This window comes from Toxotes jaculatrix, chromosome 1 (genome assembly GCF_017976425.1).
Source record: "Toxotes jaculatrix isolate fToxJac2 chromosome 1, fToxJac2.pri, whole genome shotgun sequence".
NCBI lineage: Eukaryota > Metazoa > Chordata > Actinopteri > Toxotidae > Toxotes > Toxotes jaculatrix.
In genome coordinates, this window is record NC_054394.1 from 6,687,808 (window position 1) to 6,711,262 (window position 23,455).

A 23,455-nucleotide genomic window follows, 5' to 3' on the forward strand; every position below is an offset into this window, starting at 1 on the left:
TTTCGCTTTCTTATTTTTGATTTCCGTTTTTTTGTTGCGTCTTTTTCTTTCTTTTTTTCCTCCCTTTCTCTGACGCGCAAGGACACTACAGCATCCATCCACGGCAGAAACGCTCACATAGAGCATCCTCTGTACAGACGCACCACCGTCCTCCTCCTTTTCCTTCCTTCCTCCCACTCTCCTCCTCTCCTCTCTCCTGTTCTGTTCTAACACAGAGGACATCAGGACCTCTTCTTTCCCCCTCAATTTACCCGGAGACATGGATCTATGGTTTCATTCGATCCGGATTTGCTGGTGGAGGGTTTTGTTTCTGATGAGTGTTTTCCAGGACTATCTGAGCTCCATGCTGGACTGCCCGCCGACCTGCAGCTGCTCTCAAACAGAGATCTATTGCAATAAGTCCGACAACGGCAGGTTTTTCCCTTTACTCGCCCTGCAAGATACTGGGAACAATGGGACCAGTGTTGACATAGCAGAGTTATTCAAAAACATCACCACTATGTAAGTAGATGCGGATTATGTGGTGCGTTTTTCAATCATTAACTGATCACATCCTCAGTGAGGCGTCTGTGTTCTCGGGGTGTCTGTTGCTTTTTCTTTTCTCTTTTTTTTTTCACTGATCTGAGTTGTTGGCTTATTATTTTATTATCTTTAGACTTTTAGCACTTCTGTCAGTGTGTTTAGTGGCCTTTTATGTTAAACCCATCTTTGATAATAGGTGTTGTATTGAAGATAAATGCGCTCACTGTCTCCCCTGCGCAATAAGACAAATCATTTGCAACCTTGTTAGTCGTGGCGACAAACTACTACTTAATCTTGAACCTCGGGAGTGAATTCCGATTTTTTGTTCTTCTTGTGTGTGTCTGAGTGTGTGTGCGTGTGCATGTGTGTCCCCATAAAGTTGCTCCTCCGCAGCGGCACCGCAGGCCTACATGGTCAAATGACAGAAGGACGTTGCGGAGAAGCTCAAATCACCCATTCACTTGATTCCCGTCCCCGTGTACAGCGAGTGTTCCGACAGATTGTGCCAAATGAAACAGAAATAAATGGTTCAGAAGGGTCAACCAGTTACATTTCAGCCTGAATCCACTGAGACCGACGCGAGCCGACAAACTTTATCATGTCCAGATGATGCGGAGGGTCTGGGCGCTGAAAAACGTCACTTGTGGCTCTTTTCCCGACAGAGACGAACACGCACCAGGATGCTTGGGTTTCGGGGGATTCATGAAGTGTTTGCTCAAAACAGGGGAGCTATGATGACGGCAGGCTGTCCAACCCACCCCTCGCTCCCTTCCCCCACCTCACCCACACACCCCCACAAGTACATTTTCATTCTGCATCCTCTCAGCCCTCCCTGCCTCTCTCCGTCTCCCTCCCCGTCTCTCTCCCTCCCTCTCCCTCCCTCTCTCTCTCTCTCTCTTTCCCTGGCATCGATCCTTCCTGCCAACATCAAAGCTTTCTTTCTTGAAAAGTCAGGGGGGAGAAAATGCGGGGCTCAGGCCTTAAAATAAGACCCCTGGTGTCGATGAGGGCGATTTGCATATAAAGTAAACATCTCCCGCTAACCCGCAGGAATTTACCCCCTGCATGCTTTGTCCGCATCGTCTCACGCCACTATGGACTTTTGCTCCCATCAGTTTTGGTATCCCGTTTACCCTTTTATCTGTCTGAGGGGAGACAACAACTTATTTTGTGACACGGTCCATCGCTTTCCTGTGCCACTAGAGGGTAGCCTGGTACCCTCTATACAACGGGAATCAAGTGCTCTTTACAGCACTGGAGTCATTTACGTGACTGTTTTATCAGAGAGACTTTTTGGTCAAATCGGGCGCAGAATAAAGGCCAGTTTAAAGCACAGCTACATTAAAAGCAAAGGGATTGTAAAGAGATCAAGGTTCAGAGGTCACAGCACACTATTAGCGATGAATGCGACCTCAGAGTGACCCTAGGATAAAGATTTTCCTCTTTGTAAAACCTGCTCCATCTACTTCCCAGTCATTCATCTCTTCTCTTATCCACTGGGATCGAGAGTAGAATAATCTAGCTCCTGTATTTTCACTTAAAACTGCCAAAATGCAGTCTATAATGAGCACAAAGTCACACATTAATTGCCTTTTTGCCTTTGAGAAACCTTAATGCAATTGACCCAGGACTAATTGTGCATTTCATGGTCCCTGGCCAGCAGGCTGGTTGTTTTCTTGCTGCTCTGCATGGCCAACAACCTCCACCCAGCACCACAGCTCACTGACTTATCAGAGCTGTGCCACCCAGTCTGTCTCATCAGCTTACAGATCTGATAGGAATTCAAACCACACAGAGGTAATTATTGATAGATTTTGTGTCAAATCTGATCATGAACTGTACAGGTTCACTTCAGCATTCACTAATGAATCAGGAATATGGTACACAGTTAATTATTTGGCTGAAAACAATAGCACACAAACAGAATTTATCTATAAATATATGTTAATAAACTAGTTTAAAAAGCAACAGAGGTTAATTGCTTGATGTGAATTTATCATCAGGCCAGAAAACAAGTGTTTGAAATAATAAACATAATGCATAGTAATACAGATCAGTCAGTGACTGAGGTCAGATATATTACAAATTGTCCTTGGTCCTCCATCTCTTTGTTTGGTGTGAGATGCATGCATTTTGCTAACAAGAAGTCTATTTCATTCATCGCAAGGGAAACAGGGAGAGATGGGGACAATTTATGGAGATAGAAAGTAGAGCGAGGGCTCCTCGCAGGAACTGTGGGAGGATTGGCCATCCAAAGAAAACTGCCAAGTCCAGATAATAGTTTTCCATTTCTCTCACATTAGAGATTCATCACAAGAGGCATCGGTGTTTGAAGTGGATAAGATAAGGCCTTGCTGTGATACTTGAAGAAAAAACAGTTTTCTGAGAGCAGTTGAAGCATTTGACAGGCTTGTGTGTAAGTGCGGCTCTGACTGCAGGTGCTCATTTGTTTGCAGAATCCAATCAGCGTTTCCACCTCTGGCGTAGGCATGACGTTTGGCCTCATTTTGTTTTTGTACTGTCGAGAGGCTGGTTTGTTCACGAGAGGCTGAAGTATCAGACCAATCTGTGCAGTCATCGCTGTGGCATCAGTTGCTAAATGCCTGCAAAATGTATTTAGAGAAAAATCACCCCTGTAATCCCCTCATCTCCTCTGCTTCATTTCCTTCATCCTTCCATTCAACTCTTCTGTCTATCTAATTGTATATGTATTCACCAGCATCCGTGCATTCACTGCCAAAACTGCTCCAAAACTCTGAGCTGTTAAATTAATTTGTTAATGTCAGTAGGAGTCAAAGACACATACTGAATCTGTTGTAGTGGATTCACCAAATGCTTTAATTCCAGTGGTAACATTACGACAAAATATGCCCATAATGATTCAGGGAGTGGTCTGGAATCACAAACATTTCATATTAAACATATTAAAAAATGGAAACTATGGATCTCCATAATGTCCTGAAAGATTTTTTTTTTTTTAATCTTCTGCACAGAAGGAAAAAAAACATCATCGTCTTTCAGATGAAAAACATCTGCATCAGCCAAAGGTTTTGTAACATCTGAACTTACAAAGAATTACAATTGTCCTCAGAATATGCAGATCTTCTTGGACACATAACATTATGCCATTTTCTCTTCCACCAAAAAAAAAAGAAAGAAAAAAAGGGAAAAAAAAGTTAAGTTCTGCAATTTCCCAGGAAAACTGCAGAACTTTTATCATGACATTATAGCACTTAATGCCGCTGTAAAGTATTCACTATTGTGTAATGCCTATCATAATCTTTATTTAAATTGAAATCTTTATTTGTAATTTCTTATTCATATTTGAAGATGCCCTCTAGATATGTTGTAAGATATAAAATACTCTCTCCCTAAGCTCAATTACCTTGTTAAAAATTCTTAAAATGACATTTACTCCTTCTCCTTCGTTTAAAAACCTGTATGTGCTGTGGAGGTTTATAGTTTCCACATCACACCTCTGTAAATTGAATGCTGGACGATGATTGGCTGTCTAGTTGTGATGTCACAAAAGTGATGATCTTACCAACACGTTAAACTCAGATTTAAGGTGAACACAGAGAAACTCCCGCAGATTAATGTGAAACATCCTTCTAGTGTCAAACTGTCATTCTGCTCAATGAGGCTCAAACATACAAATTTACGACGATAAGAAAAACAGGTTTTTGAGTGGAAGGGGACTTTAAAGCTGCGATCCATGAGTTTGTCATAACACCACAGGCTCCCCAAATCCCCACATTCCTCAATGCAGCTCACAGATGAGTTTCAAACGTGCATGCCATCAGGACATTTTGAGATTTGGGGACAGGCTCTCCTTAACATCAAACAATCCATCCAGGCAAAGAACATGCACACCCTGTTTTTTCCTTATGATGTCATTTAAATATATATCTTGTGTGTTATTTGCTTTTACTATGGTAAGTAATAAGGGCACACTGTTCTCTTTAAAAGTGAATGTAAAATCAAAAGACCTCCATTTGCCTTTGAAATGGGAATGCTCTTTATAAATTATCATAGTTTTGGCTTCTTTAATGTTAACGCTTTCTTCAATCAAAGGGATTTATGTGGACTTGTAAAATTGCCATCTGGTTATCTGCAAACAAACAGAGGGTTCCACTCTCTAAAATGGTTCACTGTTTATCTACTTTGCCAAATATGGCTTGAAGTTTATTGTTTAATATCTTTAAAATCTTGATGATCTGGTCAGTAAAAATCTGTGACTCCTCATTTCCAAGGACCTGAGTTTTCCTTTAAAATGCATCATAATGTTATATTTATCAAGATTAATGTTTTACCTACACATACTTTGGAATGAAGCCAAAACAGGTTCAGGTTTTTATTATTATTTATTATTATTTCAGTGACGCTGAAACAAAGACAGTATTTAAAGGGTAAATGAGTAGAATCCTGGAACAGACCTTGATCTTTGACCTACATGTGGGAAGAAGAAGAAGAAAAATAAATCATTGCCATAAAATGGCATTATATGGAGGGTGTGCTCTGACAGGATAGGGTATGTAGTAAAAAAAAAAAAAAAAGAATAAATTCAAAGCTGTCACATCCATCCATCTATTGCATTTCATACCATACACATCACCTGCCATCACATTCAAAAATCACCTAAAAACTCTGGGTCAGTATGAGTTACCCTGATTCCTTAAAAAGAGGTTTGAGAACTTTTTCTCCCTTTTTTCCTTTTTTAAATTTCAAAACAGCTCAGCTCTGCTTGAAACTATCGATCTTTGGACAACTTCAACTACAAATTTTATATGAAACCTGCCAGCCGGCTGATGCTGCCAAAGAAACCTGTTTCACACAGGAATGTTTCCAAGGTCCACTTAGGTGACTCGTGTGGGCTGCAAGTGTCCCCCGGTTCAGACACTGAGCATTACTGTGTTACATAAATTCAGCATTTTTCTCTACCTCTTTAAACTCCTGTGCAGCCCACATACTGTGTGTGTGTGTTTGACTGCGGCCAGTAGCAACTTCAACCTCAAATATCTGCTACATAATTCTTGCATAAGGCTTCTGAATGGGAATAGATAAGCGAACTTTTATAGAATTTCACTGAAACTGTTGTCGGAAGTGGAGTATATCCTGTTTAACTGAGAGTCTTTGCTAAAGTGCTGGAGTACCAGTTGAACCCACAATGAAAAAGTTCTTGTTCACGTTTGGATGTATTTACAGAGCCACTCCAGCAATTTAATATTGCATTACCATAAAGTTGGGAAATTTAGAAAAGAAGTGGTTGACACTGAAGCAGTGCAGACCGAGATCTGCTGTATTTTAGTCCCTAGTGTTGGTCTAGCTCCAAAAATGCTGGAACCTACAATTCCCCTAATGCAACCCTAATGTAGCGTCTTTTGTTGGACCTCCTCAACATCAGGCATAACTATTTTTGGACATTTCATACTGAAATCTGGTTTACTCTGTATCAGCACACAGCCAGACTGTATGACTTTCAGATATTCTGAGTAACAATTCGATTAATATCTTTTGGGAAAATAACTTGCAACTTCCAGGGTTTCCCAGGCCCAGTGAGCTGGAACGCAGTCAAAGGGTTTTAATCCGCCCCCTAATCTGGGCTGTCAGATGGATGTACGGAGTGGTGCACCCCCTCCATCCACATGCACTCGCACACCTCACTGACACTCTCCTACCTTCCCCTCATCGCTGTTAGTATATTTAATTATTTCCCCACCACTTCCCCCCCTGTTCTGTATCCATTTCTCTGTCTTTGTTCTCGTCTTCGCTGTGTGAAGTTTTGATGCCTGGGTTTCTGATACCCAGCTCACCTGTATCTGTTTGTCATCTTGATTTATTTTTCTTTGTCACCTTGATATTTGTCTTTGTTGCTTTCATTTTATTGAGTTTTCTTTTTTTACTCTTTAGGGGTGAGATGTTTTTACAAGCCTGCTGGGGTTTTGTTGTGTGATGTGCAGTTTTTGGTGTGTTAGTATCATTTGAAGGCACAAATAAATTATACCTAAACCTCACTTACCCTCTGTTAGCTGCTCATAAGAAATGTAGCTCAGAGCTTTACACCTGTCTGACACAAGCTATGAATATCTGTTTTATATCAGCTTAGCTATAAAAATCACACTATGTTATATTCCTGCTGCACCACTGCTACACTGGTACTGCTCCTCTGGGAAAAAAAATATTTGGAAACGGGTCAGCTCATTGACTTTTTGAACAGGGTTGGGTAACATTTGATTTTTTTTTCAAATTAGTGTCAATACCTGAGTACGGTATCAAAACCTAAAAAAACTATTTTGATACCTGAGTTTGAGAAATATAAGTACCTCCTTTTTTATCATTTATCATTTAAGTCAAACTTCTCAGACAGAAAATGTATAAACACGGGCGGCCGTACACAAAGTTCACTTGAATAAAATAGTCGGAAACTGGCAAAACCTGGGTTTGAAATGAGGTTTGGAAACTGATGAGACACAACTTTTCCAATACAGATCCTGTTCCAAAAACATAATGATGTTTGATAAATTTCCCTACTGACTTTTGAACTGGATTGGTAAGAAGCAGCAGGATACTAGATAGACAGCAGACAGTTTCACAATTAGCTAAATCAGCTAGTGAAATAAGTAGAGCGGCTGCAGTCCTGGCTCATACAGGAGCACTGTAGTTTTATAAGAGAGCTATTCAGATTCATTAATTAATTACTGGCCTGTCTTAGGCTATAAAATTACTTTGCAATGAAGTGATTTGCTAAAGGGATTCAGGTGATCTTGACAACTTTTAAACCCCTCATTCCATCTCCAGTCCCATACTGTGTCAGCACTGCTAATGTTAGTAGTGACATTACTAACGACATTGGTAGTAATGTCGGGACGTGTGTTAGCAACTCCATCTTGGGTGGATGGAGTTGGTCCTTCCCATACAGACCCCCTGCTGCCTCCGCATTGCGAGGCTCACCTCAGGCGGTGCACGGCGGCCTCCTCTGTTATAAGCATATCATCAAGTTTGCATGAGCCTGTCTTTGTGGAAAGTAGGTCACGGCTGCCATCTGAGAATTAGGAGGGGAGAGAGCGGTGGTTTCGTTCAGATCCTCTACATGCAGGGATGCTGTGAGAAGTCCCGGCCATGTGACTGACCCAGCTTCTCCCACGCCCCCACCACCTCAACTCCGGCATCTGCAGGCAGCCCTCACGCCTTAAAAGACGCATACTAATGAAGCACCCCCACCCCCCTGTAACAATCAAAAGATGCATTGAGGATCGAGGGGTGAAAAATACTGAAGGCTCTGCTGTTTCAGCCAGGATTAGGAAAACCCTTTAAAGCCTCGCAGCAGCATTCCAGGGGCTTTCTATTGACATTTAGTGGAGCTTCTTCTTTTACACAGCAGATTATGAGTCTGTGTCACTACTATGTGCAACAGTTTATCATGGCAAATTTGGGAGATTGAAGGGAACAAAAACAAAAACCAAAAAAAAAAAAAAAAAATCATGTTTCTACCTATTTTAACTGCAATTCGTTCCATGGTAGCATGAAAAAACATAAAATAGGCCCGACTGAAATGTTTCCCCTACATAGTCAATCAATTTACATCTATTTACATGCATTGCCTTTTGCTGTATTTTTTTTATTTATAATGTGCCACATGATTGCTCAGTAAAAAGCAACAATTATCAAGTACCTGCTGCTGTTGGATATCTGCACGGCAGACAGTTTTAAGTCTAATCAGGTAGCATGAGCTTTACTGAAGGTTTATTACAGTTAATCATGTTTAAACATGGTATCTGTAGGCTTAGTGAAGCCACACTGAAAGCAGCATTATAGCTAATTCCTTCTTCTGCATGATGCTGATGGATGATTCATCGTATGAGGCGTTTGTGTGATGGTGGTGGCTTGGAAACACTCTTTTCTCTCTTGATCTCTTTCTCTCTCACTCACTGTGTGTTTCTCTCTGTTGGCCCGTGTCTCTCTCTCACACACTGTTAATTTCCTCCGCGATAGCCTCTTCCCAGGTGAGGATGTATGTTTGACCCTTACAGTGTCCACACTGTGTCAACTCATAGCAGACATCACCGAAAACCCCTCCTTCCCCCTAATAACGCTCCTGCTTATTATTCACGTGGGATGTTTTGTATTTCAAAAAACATCAATCATCATGTATTATCAAGTACGATGAGTCACCCCACTGTCCTCCATGTCAGTGATGACTGGCAGAGCTGCGTGAATAATGCAGCTCTCTCGGTCCTCTCTGAGCTTCAGCCATGTTCTCCTGCATGGCTCGCATGTTGATGGATGCTATTCAGCGGCGTTCTCCGTTCTGTGCCGTGAAAAAAACAAACGCTTCCAAAATTAATTGTTCATCACTGTGCATATTCCATTCATCTGCAGTCCTGCATTGTTTGTAACTGCGCGCATCAAAATCTTCAACACGTCCCTATGTGACTTCAAATGGCTTCTGTTTAGGGTCGTTTGGAGCCTGGAGCTTATTCCAGCCTTGCGCTAAACTATTCTTATTGTATTTGTTATTCATTTTATTATTTCTAAGGCTACATCCATTTGGTAAGTGCTGAACTAGAAAAACACTTTCTTTCAGAAACTGAAAAATAGTTGCTTTGTGTGTTTGGCATTTCTTTGTTCTGACAAAGCAAAGCAGTACATTACTCAGATAAGAGCAGTGAGCTGCCCTCTCCTGCCCTCGTCCGTCCATCCATTTTCCATCTGTACAAACAAGTGAGATCTGTTTGAGGCAACATGTGCCCTGATATTTGGGTGGTAAACACTCATAATGAATTAATGGATCTGAAATCCTGGCTGTTTAGCTTTGACTGCAAACATCATCAGAGGTGAGGACAGGATAAACCACTGCAGCACAAATGTATCGCCATATTTGGCAGAAAGCAAAAAGAAATATATATTTATATATACATCATCCCTGAGTGCTATAGCAGCCTGTATTTATTGATTACCTCTGATGGTCTGATATCTGTATTTGCTCTGTTCTGCGGACTTTTGGTGCGTATTGCACTACATCAAAACATTATGGACATGGCAGGCCATTCAGCTGTGCTCACCGATCATTCTCAGTGAGCCGAGGACTATCTGTGTCCGTACAGGAGTCAAGAGCACCAGGAAGGTTTTTAAGACCCTGACAGAGCTTTGTGTGGAGGCAGATGAGAACACGTTAAAAGTAAATGGTCCACTGGGACTTGAGTCTGCTCCCTACTGGCTCCCTGTTGGTGCAATGACCTTGCTACTCCTGTCAGAATATCACAATCTCTCTCCATCTTCCTTCACAGGCTAAAAAATATAATCTCTTTAAGAAGTACCTGATACCCCCTCTCTTCCAATCACACTGTCCTCTAAAAAAAAAAAACGTAGCCTTTATTTCCCTCATTCTATTTTGGGTTTTTGGTTCCCAAACTTTAAACCCATTCATAGTGATTTTTATTTTTTGGGGGGGTTGTATCATCCCTCCATGCACACCACACATCACCCACACAACATACACTACACTGTACAGCACATACACTATATGAAGTAATATCTAAGTGCAATAGAAGCCTATACAAACCTACAGCTGTGACTAAATTAAAAAAAAGGTAAACAAGTTTATTTGCTTTCTTGCTGAGGGTTTAGGTCAGCTTAGCTTACCTTTTCTAAGCTACACTGACCTGCTTTTAGCTCCTTCTGACATCCATGTAGTTGTAAAACACGTGTGTTGGAGCATCTGTTGTGTCACTATGACGACCCGCACCCACAAACTCTTGCCACGAGACATACTTTACAGGCTTTTTTAATGTGGTGATGTTAATGTTTTTCTATTTATGGCTTGTGTCTTGATACTTCTGAAAATGCAACATAAGAATAATTTAAATGTTGCTTTATTTTTTTATATGATGAAATGTTACTAAAATAAACAGTTAAAATGGTGGAGGAGAGTCATTCAGGGAGCTATGGCTTTGAAACCTGTACTTTGGGTTAGTAATCTGGGAATCACAGTTGTTGAATTGCACACCAAAAATATAAAGTAAATTTGGAGAGTGAAGCATTGCATTGTTGATGAGGATTAATGGACGCATTGTAGTAGCTGTTGCTGTGTCTCAGACAGTTTTTAGGGATGAAAGAGGAGGTGAAAGCAGAAGCTTCAACAATAGCATGTTTGTCAAAATTGTTAGGCCAAATTAGCTTGCCTTTTGTAAGATTGATATTGGGGGACGTGAAACTTTTGCTTTAGCAGCTGAAATTATTGGTGATTCTAAAACATATAGCCTACAATATTTTACAATACGAAGCCCAGAACAAATGATCCTCTGCACAGAGGCCACTAATGTGGTGCAATCTGATCCATCACGTTTTTAGCATTCATTTTCTTTCATTTGTTTGTTTTTAAGTATTAATACTGATTATAATACAAAAATGACTGCAATATTATCAGTGCAGAATTTTTCATTGCCAAATCAGTAACAGACAAACTTTTGACATATTTTGACCTTATACAGCCGTGATCAGGACACAGGAGATTTCAGCAAATTTCATCATCCCATATTTCATGCACTTCGTGAAACACAGAGGTTGGTGTATAATTTATTAATAACACAAGGTGCCCACATTATGCGAGTCAATGTCAACAGAGTCAACAGGGCTAAAAAACAAAAAAAACAACAACCATAAGTGCATACATTAGCAGCAGGAGTGGTGGCACCTTTGAGAGTCAAACTGATCTGGTGCTTTGGCTAAATTAGCCTCCGTGAGGGAAACTCATATCTCCTCTTTGACAAGATTTTGATGGAGAAACTGGCTGTCATGTCAGTCAAGAGAAGTGACTTGCGGCGGCAGCTGTCTGCATTTGACACTGTGAACTGTAGAGGCTTCTTATTTCCAGAGGAAGCCATCACCTGTCAAGCATCACTAATGTGTTTATTGTTACTGGAAAGATCAACTTGTTCCCCTCTGGTTATTTTAGAGAGAAGACAGTCGGAGTGTCAGTGATTGAATGTTAGGTGTTGTGCAGATTTGTGTGCAGTTGAAGTGCATTGTTTCAGGGCATTGAAAATATTTTCCCTAAACAATTATTCCACTTTTAATACAGTCTGATATACAGGCGTATGTGAACTCCGAGACAAAGGGCCCCTGGGCTCAGACATGTAAAAGGCTCAGCACCCCTCCTGCAGAGGAGCACCACATGACTACCTCATTTGTAGTTGTTTCGTGTCTCTTTGTAGTCATTTTGTATCTCTCTGTGGCCATTGTCTGTCTTTGTAGCCATTTCGTGTCTCTTTGTAGTTGTTTTGCATTTTATTTGTAGTCACTCCTCATCTCTTATTGGTTGTATTGCATCACTTTGTAGTCGTGTTGCGTTTGCATGGGGTTATTTTACGTCTCTTTGTAGTCATTTTCAGTCTCTGCAGTCTCTGTGTCTCTTTGTGGTTGTTTAGGTCAGTTCACGGTTGTTTGATTGACTTTCATGTCCACTAGGCCCACAGATAATCCATCCATGTGTATGTGTATATGATTATCACTCTGGATACACGAAGTCCAGTAGCACTTATAAAACATGCACAAAGGGGTGACAGCCAACTGCCAAGATTTTATGTCCTCTTGTAGACTGATGAGACGTGTCCTGAGGTTACCCTGTCTGGCTGGACGGATTAGGAGTGGACTCACGGACCCTCATTGTGATAAAATACTGAGTGTGTGTGTGTGTGTGCAGGACAGAGAGAAAGTGTGTGATTGAGAGAAGCAGTTACTTAAATGGAAGCAGGAAGAAAAATAACAAACAAATCAAATATTCAACAACCTTGAGCTCTATCTCAGATCTAGTTCCATCCTTCCCACTGGAGGTAATTGGTTGACACTGTAGACTTGTGTGAGAACTGTAATATGTGAGGACTAGATGTTATTGCATTTTCACATCTTGGTGCGTAAACAAGACAAATTTGCAAGGTATTTAACAAGAACCTTCTAAGACTTCCCCTTCTGCTCACGTTTCACTAAATCTGAGAAAGTTGACTTTTATTGATCTGCCCAGAGAGATAGAAATGAAGAGATATAGTTTTTCATGTAGTCCTGGTGTATTGTGTTGTAGTGACAAGATTCTTCTGCCAAACACTGACAGTGTTTACTCTATCTATTATGTAGTCCACCATTTTGATATTCCAAGACATGTGATACCCTTGGTTGCCTGCACACCTACACTAAGTAGAGTCTGGTCTGCAAATTTATGTTGTTTTAAAATGCTGTAACAATAATAATAATAGATAGACAAATAACCCCTCCCCTCCCCCCCGCCCCAAATAAATAAATAAATAAAAAATCCTTGATCTACATTAATTAAACGAATAGTTCAAAATATAGCAAAATACACTTGTTTACTTTCTTGCCAAGATGTCAAGATGAGAAGATTAATACCACTCACATATCTAGAACGTTAATAAGAAGCTTCCAGTTAGCCAGACTGGAAATGGGGAAGCAGCCAGCCTGGCATACGCCAAAGCTCAAACATACACCCGCCAGCTCCTCTAAACTGCATAAATAGGCATTTTTTAATCTATTTTTTTTTAACCCATGTGCAAGCCAAAATGTAAAAACAAGAAGTTGCGTGTTGCCAGGAGTATTTTTCCCCCTGCTTCCAGTCTTTATTCTTAGCTAAGCTAACTGACTCTTGAATCATCAATCATATTTCCCAAAATATTTAATTACTTCTTTAAAACAAATTGACCACTTGTTTTTAGACCCTTACTATGACTTTAGAGAGAGAGTACTAAAGCCTGTATTTCATAGTTTGTCTGCCAGGCTCTGTTGAAGGCATAGAGACACCATATTTTTAAGCTTTTGGTTGTAACTGCTGCTGTGCATTGTACCTGAATTATATTTACACCAGGGAGTTCTTTCAGAAATTAACCACAGTGACCAAAAAGGCAGCACAGACAGGCTTGTTCTTATTCATGTAAGTCTTCACAGCAACAGCAGTCCATGAAATTGGTATTAAAGTTTCAGCATCCTGCAAGTGAACAGCTGGAGGTAAAACGTTACGAGCCTGTCCACTGATCAATTTAAAATCATCTTGTTGAAGAACATGTGTGGTTACATAAACTGTGAATTGCCCATGTTTGCACACTCTCCTTTAAAACTGCTACCGGTATTCAGCCTGGCAAATATAGTCTTGATGCACCTCTAATCTCAACCATCGCGAGGTGAAAATTTGAATAAACCTTTGAACGCAAAAAATCCTTGATCCTTTGTTTTGAGGAGATGATGGTGCCTCACCTCGATGTGTTTTACTTCCCAAAACAGGACACCTTCCCTCCCTTTCAACCCTGTTAACCAATGTCTGTGTTCTCGCAAAAATAGCATTCTGCTATTTTGACACCTGGCTAAATATCAGCATGGCTGAATCTAAATCCAGCTGTGAGCCTCGCTCCTTTGCTGCAGGTTTAAATTCTTCCTGTCAGAGTCCTTCGTCAACATGGAAATACTAATTTAGCAGGAGCTCTAATTAGCACGAGGACTCAGGTGGAGAAGTGTCTCACACACACAATTCAGCTTAACCTTTTGCTTTGATTTCCCTCAAGACTGATTCCTGGTATTCACAGGAAACAGCTTGCCCTTGTGGTTTTGAATCTATGTCATATCTCTGTATATCATTTTGAAACTGTCTTCTCCATTTTTCATGTGTTTCAAATTAATATACTTGCACACATTTATAGTAGGATGTCTGCCGAATTAGTGTGTGGATGATGTATCCCTACACATATTTCTCCACATTACCACGATCTTTCTGTCCCTCTACTCCCTGACTAATTGAACTTATGTACATACCTCCCTAAAAAAGATGGGTACTCTTAAATCAGCTCTTCAGACATCTTTCTTCTGCCAGAATAACATCCTCTTCCGCTCTGTCCTCTTGTCCTCACCTTAATTTTAAAAATAAAGTGACAAAAAAAGCAGCAAGACGTGATTATAGGTTTATCAGCACAATGCACCAAGATGACTGAAGATTGCTTTCAGAGTAAAAGGATGGAGAGGATGACAAAGAATGAAACCCTTAATTTTTTAAAATACTTTTTTGCATCCATTATGCACAGAAACCTTGTACACTGATTTTAACAGGTTTAAACTAAATAAATAAATAAAACAAACCCAAAAAAAATCCTTGTGATAGTTTACATGATGATACAAAACTGGGGCTCTGGCATAAAAAATACATTTCAGAAAATTCAGTTTGGCTGGCTATTCATAACACTGCCTGTATCCATGTACACCCAGAGCTGATGTTGCTTCATGATGTGGAGGTCAGGGACTGTTGGATGGGCACAAGTTTGCATCTCATCACCTGCAATCAGTTACAAATATTGTAGAAAGACAGAGAGAAAAAACCTTGTCTCTGACTCAAATCTGGATTTTTGTAAGATGATCTAATATCTACTTTTTCTCTACAGACGTGGTTGGATTGTATAATGTGGCAACTTTGGCATAATCATTTATATCACTCATATTATTTTGCATCTAATTCTGCTGTGTCCAACAGACAGTTACAATTTATGCACAACGCAATCAGTTCATCATTACCTTGTTGGCATAGGAAGTAGAGTGTACTAATATGAAGCAATAAGGGGTAGAAATAAATCCTCAACAAACACATACCTTTGCTGGAGCGGATCACACATTTCCTGCATCTTTTCACCCATTTTCTGCATCCTAGCACACTGTACACTGCAGGAGCCTGTAGCAGATGTACAATTTGCCATGAATGGACCTGAAATTGATACGTACAGTATATTTATGTACATATTTGTTATGTATATAGATATGCTGATATGCATATTCAAATTCTAACCACTTTAATCACTTATTGCAATGTCTTTCAGCCTTTCAGCAATGTAATCATTTAAATTGAAGTGAATGTCGGGCTCGACGACTGCACCAAGTTTCAGAAGAATTACTCAGAGGTTGTGCATAAACTGGCAATAAAATCATTGCCTTTGTATATTGGATGAATTCTAGGAACTTACCCACTTTAGTAGTATTAACCTTGCTGTCAGTCTCAGGCTAAGATCTCATCAAAATGCTTAATTTTACATTAAATGATAACTTTGACTTTACTGCTACATCGTTCCATCTCAGTGTTGTTGTTACAAGCATGTGCTTAAGTTATCTGACTTAGTTCCACCCTGTAGGGCATGCATAAGGTAGTCAGATTAATCAGGTTTCTCCTGCAAAGCGAGGGGAAAAATAATTGATATTTTAATGAAACAATTATACTCCTCAGGGATTCAAGAATAACTTTGGGAAGAGTAGCAAAAGAAGCCACTGAACATAAAAATGTGATGGAAAAATAAGACAATTCATCATAAATTTGCTGGGATGTCTTATTCTATTATTTAGCAATGAAGTGGCTAAGTCAGAGTCGTGTTTATGTTTCACATTTCAGACATGTACTGGAGCTAGTGCTCTCTGCTGAGGTAATTACAAAAGCAACACGCATTATTTTCTGGATCACAAGCACAACCAGTTACAAAAAGGGTCACAGTTCAGAGCATCAGACAGCAAAGGATGATAAAACAAAATGGACGATAAAGAACTGCCCAATAAAAAAAATGAAAAATGAACAGAGAAATTAAAGGATCTTTAAATGTTCAGTTTCACTGTAAACTGGAAGATAGAGACAGACTTCTTTCAGACTAGAATGCTGCGATAGAGTGCAGTGGAGTGTGACTCAACCCAAACCCAGTAATTATACTTTTTTCTCAGGTGATGGGGCTGCCTGGATAAGACAAGATACTGTTTGTAGCTTTTAAGTCCCTAAATTTCCAGAACTTATATCAAGATGTGAGTCCTGGAGTCAAAAAAGAATACTTAAAATAGTAGAACCTCAATGAATACTTTAACCGCGCTTTTAGCAACAGATGACAACAGTGGCTTGAATGCTAAAATGTTTTCTGTCTTGTAAGTGGATGTTGGACATTAGTCTTAATTGTGATGACAGACCTGTGTTTGGCTGTTTGGCAGGGTCTAAATGAAAAATGCTCAGTGAACCTAAAACATCCATCCATCCATTTTCTACCGCTTAATCCGTCGCGGAGGAGCTGGAGCCTATGAACCTAAAACATATGTGTGTGTATTTATATAGGTGTGTGTGTGTGTGCGCCTGTGTGTGTGTGTGAGTTAGAGAGTTAGAGAGAGAGAGTGAGAGAGCTGTATATAGCTATATAGATGTATAGATGTAGCTATAGTGTGAATTACTGAATGGAGATAAACATCAGAAGTGTTACAGATAGACACGTTTAACCCAGGTAATTTCTGTTCCATAATTGTGATAATGGTTGCGCCTTTGTCACGTAATCGTATAATAGAGATTCTTATCAGATGCTATTAAAGCTAATTATACTATTTATGCCTGCACGATTAGGTACATCCTTGAGACTCACTTTCAGGGCTGTGAACTGACCTCGACTTTAGATGAGGAAGTGGACATGAGCAGAATGCGTACGTTCCTGGTCATTCTTATATCATTACAAGATGCAAAATCTTCAGCAGTGTCACTTTAGACTAATGTTTATTTAGTTTCAGTTGATAGCATTCATAAATAAATCCAATTTGCACAGATAGAAATCAGAGACAGGCCAATCAGAGTAACATCTAATCAGGATGTTAAGCGATATTTCTTCTTCTTCTTCTCCTTCTTCTTCTTATTAATTGGTGCTGCTATAATTGTTGCTGTTATTGTTTAGAATGTTATTATACCGCCGCCCGGTTAGCTCAGTTGGTGGAGCACAAGACTCAATCTCTCGGGGTCGTGGGTTTGAGCCCCATTCCAGGTAGCACCGCCTCTCATGAGCCCACCACCCGTGGGAGGTGCTGTATGACTTCAGTGCATTGTGGACTGGGCGGCAGTCGCCCCAGTGACCTGGATCCAGACCCAGATAAGCGGCAGAGGATGACATAACATAATATTATTACACCTATACATATCACTATTATTATTGTCATAATGACAACCAGTCTTACAGTGCTTGTATATAATAGTATCCTAAATATAGCTGTTCCTGCTCTCTGTTCTCTATCCACCTTTTCCCCCTCTCTTTCATCTCTTCCTCATTTGTCTCCTCTTACCCCAACTGATGGAGGCAGACGGTCACTCACCCTGAGTCTGGTTCTGTTGGAGGTTTCTTACTGTTAAAAGGAAGTTTTTTCCCTTTCCACTGTCACCAAGTGCTTGCTCATGTGGGGTGTCTCTCTATAATATTGTGAGGTCTTCACTGTCCTCTATAAAGAACCTTGAGACAATGTATATCATGCTATATAAATAAAATTGCATTTATAACCAAATTGAAATATTTACAGAACAGAGTTATGGATCAGGGGTGAGGTCCAAATGATCTGCCAAGACTCGCCTTGTTTTAAAAGATCCCAAACTTCCCTTTAAGGTTATCTCAGTGTGTTAGCAGGTGTGTGGAGCATGCAGACATTTCACTCCTCAGCCCTCAATCTAAACTTTCACTCATAATTTCAATCCGATTCTAAATTTCAAACTTCTCTCCTCCACAATGACACCCCCTTTTGAGAGTGACTTTAACAGGAGGATGAACTCTGAGCTCGACTAGTCAAATCAATCTAGTCACGGTGGAGGAATGGAGCGGTTCATTACTGGAAGGGCTGAGGAGCTCTCCGATCAGCTCTCTAATATCACTGTGATCCTCTTCTCTTTTCTTACCTAATTGAATTTTCCAGGAGAGATGCCCCTCAGCTGCGCATTTATCATATCCTGAAATTGGAGGAGACTAGCTCCATGAAGGACGTGCGCAGAACATTTAATCCACTCCTCATGCTGTAAGCCGAGCTCCGTGGTCTCTGCCAGGGCTCAAGTTATCCCACTGTGGACCACCGGCCTTCAGAGAGGTGTTTTTATTCAGCGCCGCCCAAGATGAACAGGAGCAGCAGCAGGAGGTGCACGCATCCCATATCAAATATGCTGCCTGTCATGTACAGTCTGACCACCATCGCAACAGATGGCGTCATAATCTGTAATCAAAGCCCCTTAAATGCAGCTCAATGCACAATATGTCTCTCTCCACTTCAGCTCTTTCTTCCTCTCCACCTCTAACTTCCTCCTTCCTTGCAGTGGTAGACATTTAACATTTCCTTTCCTTTTCTTTCTATATTGTAGCATTGAATTGTTTTGACATGAAAGATAAGATAACTGGGAGAACTGTTTTTCAAAGCCACTTCATCAGGAAGGTGGCCAAATGTAGGACGTAGTGTCATGAAGATCGAGTGCTGATAAGTAGGTGAGGCATAAAGAGGAGACAGTTGTGGAGGACAGTAGCACACACTGGAATTCTGGAGGGGGCAATTTAAATTGTTGAGCATCATGTTACGCTGGCAGACCCATATCATTTCTTGTCAGACTAAAACCGTAAGGAATCGTCTCTCGTGATTTAGCTTCATGGCATCCAAATCCTGTCATGTCCTGTCCCGTACTTTCCTATCCTGGACTGTCCTGCCCAATTCTATCGAGTCCTATTTTTTTTTCCTTTTTTTTAACCTGCCCTGTGGTTACATATCCCATATCCTATCCATCTTATTCTATTCTGTATTCTGTCTTTTAGGATTTCATTTCTTATTCAAAGCCTATTCTATCTTCTATTCTAATTTGCCCAATTAAATCTTATGTGCTATCCTGCCCTATATTCTATCCTATAGAATCGTCCTATCCTATATCCTAAACATACTGTTGTATCCAATCCTACATCCCAACCTATTCTGTTATTTCCTTTTCTATCCTATCCTTTATCCTATTCCATCCTATCATGTCCTATTCTTCCCTGTCCTGTCCTATCCTAGCTAATTCTTATATATACACTATTCTATCTTATTTCATATCCTCCTATCCTGTCTGTTCCGTCCTTCTCTATCCTATCCTATCTTGACCTGTTCTGTCCTACAATTCCTCAGTGTACAGTGTCATCCATAGTATAATTAGAGATATAACCATATTTACTATAAATTCATAGTCCATGATTGCGTCTAGTGTGTGCAGGGCACGGGAACTTTGAACAAAATCCGATATATATCATTCCAATGATTATGCATGTCTCCAGATGGGATGTATTTTAAGTTCACTGCATATCTTTGTGCTAAAGGGCTGCCACATTTGCATGCAGTATGGCATTTCTGGCAGAAACCCAGTGCTATACGATCACTTATTTGATTAAACAGTATCATGCTCAGCAGGACAGTGGATCTCTGAGGAGTTGAGATATAACTGCTGACAGCAGCAGAAAGCCTCCTGAATCATGCTCAGGTTTTGTTGTGGTCGTGAATGGGAAGCCCTGTCCTCCCTTATCTAGTTTCTCATGAGCAATAGGCTAGGACCAAATAAAACCTACCCGTGCTTATGATTGTTGTGATTTTTCTGTATGTTCTAAGTAATTTCCTGTCTTTGCTTGAATTGAGATTATTCTCCTCTCTTTCATTGTTTTGTTCATTTATTAATGTCTTCATTCTTTCAGGCTTTTCCAAAAAAAAAATGTTGCTGTAGACTTGTTTTAGCTAGGATTCTCCTTGTTCACACCGGTAAGAGACAGTCCCTGAAAATGCTTAGATTATTTTATTTTGCTCCAAAACTCTGTTGTTGTACTGAAAACTGGAATTAATTTTTCAAAGAAATAATTGTTCATTTAAAGCTGCACTATGCAAAATGTATAAATGTATTTTTTCTGAACAAATATTCAGTGAACACATGTAAGCAGTCACTTGTGACAAACCCACAGAGAACTATTACCTCAACTCCACAATTTCCTTGACCTCTACACAGGCTTTTATTTAAAGGACCAGTGTGTAGGATTTACTGGCAGAAATGGAATCTAATATTCATAATTATGTTTTCATGAGTGTATAATCACCTGAAACTAAGAATTGTTGTATTTTTGGTAGCTTAATGAATGAGCCCTTCATATCTACACAGTGAACAAGTCATCTTTCACAGAGCCCACCATTTTGCACCGCCATGTTTCTACAGTGACCCAGAGTGGACAAACCAAACTAGGCTCTAGAGAGGGCCTTTCACATATTTACATTACCTGAGGGCCTCCACAGGTTCTCCTACTCACTTGGTAAAAGAATTCGGAGGGGTGCAACCTCACCACTACATGCCATTAAATCCTACTCACTGGTCATGTAACTTACCATTTTGGTTTTTACCACACTCAGCTTCGCTGGTTTGACTCACTCTCCCATTCTCTCTGCATTTACAGACACGATAGGAAGCTGTATTCAGAAAGAAGGCTTATAAACCCACCAAGCAACCTACTCTGCACCAAACTGCAGCCAAACATATTTAGCATCTAGCTGGAGTGCATTGTGGCACATTTAGCTGTTAAAGAGCGAGATATTTCCATTGGACTTAAATTGGGCAGACGACCAGAGAGGCAACTCCAAATGAATGCTAATGTTTTGCTCAGTGTGTATAAATGTAAAATTGCTAACATGTTTCCTGTAGCAGCTTTAAAAAGTGATAATTTGTCAATATTACGTTTATAGCTTGTCCTGTTGCTGTGAAATGGTGCAAAACAAAAATCAGTTATTGCTGCTTTAACTTCTTGGTTTCCATGAAAACAAAGCCGACTAACTCCTTCAAATGTTATACATGAATTTTAGAATTTATGAATGAGGCACTTACAGGGCGCCACTGCACTTTGAAAATGGCCTGTATTTAAGATTCAGTGCATTTAATGGTGTAATGATAACTGTGATTTGACAGTGTTGATGTGCTCTGCTTATTATCCCGTGCAGATGGAGGTATACAGTGCTGAAAGTGACATCCGTTGATTTGCAGATCCATTGCCCTCTGAACTGCTGCTGAGTAACTCCAGTATGGAGTCAGCTGAATCCAGTGAGGATCATAGCTTGATGACACTAGTCTTGGAAAAATGGCATACTAATTATAGTCATTTTCATTTTGGGCAGAAATGCTTGAGCTCAGTCGTGCGAAGTGTTGATACCTTTCAGAGCACGGACCAATGCTCCCACGACGTTTAGCCCTGCCAAATCTCTGCTGCGGATTGGCTGAGCCTGTAGCGCACAGTGACACTCAGAGGCTTAGGTAGTTTCTACCCAGGGCTGGATCGGCAAACTGGTGACACAGAACAGTCTGGGGGCAGCCGTGGGATGGCATCCTGGCTGGGAATATTAACAGTGTTAAAATACTCTGAGCTGATGGCCCTGGCATGGCTTCAGAACAGCACAGCTCTCACACTCACAAGAAGTGAACTGAATGGTAAAGTGGCTGACGGATATTTTTGGAGAGAGTGTAGTTTTAGAGACAGAATAAAATAATTAAATCGCCAGAGTCTTTAATATAAATGATGGAGTATCAGGGTTTCACAGTTCATTATTTTCACACAATGGAGTCAAGATACTATTGTTTAGCTGATGCTGATTTCTCAAACTGAATTGCTCCATACTTGCCTGACCACACACACATACACACACAATACTATGGGCTTCTACAATAGTCTACAGGCTTCAATGGTAGTGTCTTTAATATGCAAAACCCTCTTACCACAATGAATGGTTAAACATTGTGAGGCCTTTTGTGTGTGAGTGCGTTTCTCATGGCTTAACAACTTGAGTTGTACTATTACAACTACTGTACTGTACTATGCTCTAAGAACATTATGAGCATCAGGAATAGAATGTAAATCTTTTATACTGATTTCAAGATTATAAAAAAGAAAGGAGAACAGCACTGAAGTGTCGAGGTTTGATTTTTAGATTGCTGCAGATTATGGACAATAAGTGCAGAATGATATTAATAGATGTGAGAAATTAAAAGCCATGGTACTCTCTTGCTAAAGAATTAGTTCTCGGTGTGACTGTAATTGACAGGTGTACAGTTAAGGTTTTAAAGGCACTTGTAGATATCATTTACTACATTCTATGACCAATTTACAGTATCTACCCACACAGTCTTTGTAGGGCTCTTTAAAAGGGACTGCATAGTGTTGTAACCTAAATAATGGCCGGGTCCACAGAGACCAGCACTTAGTAGAAGCAACTGTTTGGCTGATCGGTCCATAATTCTGGCCGTCTCTCCCCTAGGGGATCAGTCCCAGGGAAACCACTGATAACTAAAGAAATCAACTGAAATTTCATTTGTGCTATTTTTTCATTTTGCTTTGTATTGAACTGAAGTCCCTTTGTTAGGCTACTCTCTCTCCCTCCATTTGTCTGTCCCTATGGATTTTCAGTTGCAGTTGCTGGAAAAATTGGGCTTTATCCTTAGTGCTGAATCCATCGTTTCTATGCAGGGCCAATCATTTTTAATACAGCTGTAATTTGGTCAATTTTGCCTGTCACTTTTATATCGATATCATATTCTCCAGCTCACAGTCTCTGCTGTAAATGAAATTGAGACAAATTGTCACAATTTGCCCGGTTTTCATATTTTTCCACTAAAAGTGTGGTGGAGAAGAGCCGTGAGCACATTTTTTTCCGTGATGTTTCTATCTGCCAATATGAACACTGAATCATTTTTTAAAAATTTAACCTTTATTTATCTAAGGAAGACTCACTGAGCATACATGCTGATTTAATGTCTTGTGATCAGGGATGAAATAGGACAGGGAGGAGGGTTATAGACTCCTTTCTTCATTCCAACCTTGCTATGCACAGCACCTGCTGTTAGACTGCACCTGCAAGGCACTCCACACCCAGCTCCTCCTGAAGAGCTTCTGTGTTGGACACGAAGCAGGGTGGAGATCGAACAACCGTCTCTGGAGAAATAAAGGTGAAAAAAAAGTACACCGCACACCGCAGTTGGCTGATGTTGGACGCCATTTTATAAATCAAATTCTGACCAACAGATGGAAGGCTGATATAATTTCATAGGCTCATACATTAGGAAGGAAGCCGGTACATCTGTCTGCCTATGCGTGTGATT

General features: G+C 40.3%; 1 protein-coding gene across 2 annotated transcripts in view; it reads left to right on the forward strand.

Moving 5' to 3' along the window:
* The first annotated feature begins 259 nt into the window (after nucleotides 1–259).
* ntrk3b (neurotrophic tyrosine kinase, receptor, type 3b) overlaps nucleotides 260–23,455 on the forward strand; it is a 163,584-nt gene continuing 140,388 nt past the window's right edge. For both annotated transcript variants that reach the window (XM_041035594.1, XM_041035603.1), the window contains exon 1: nucleotides 260–501. In XM_041035594.1, the coding sequence (XP_040891528.1) occupies nucleotides 260–501 (242 nt within the window). The remainder of the gene's footprint in view (nucleotides 502–23,455) is intronic.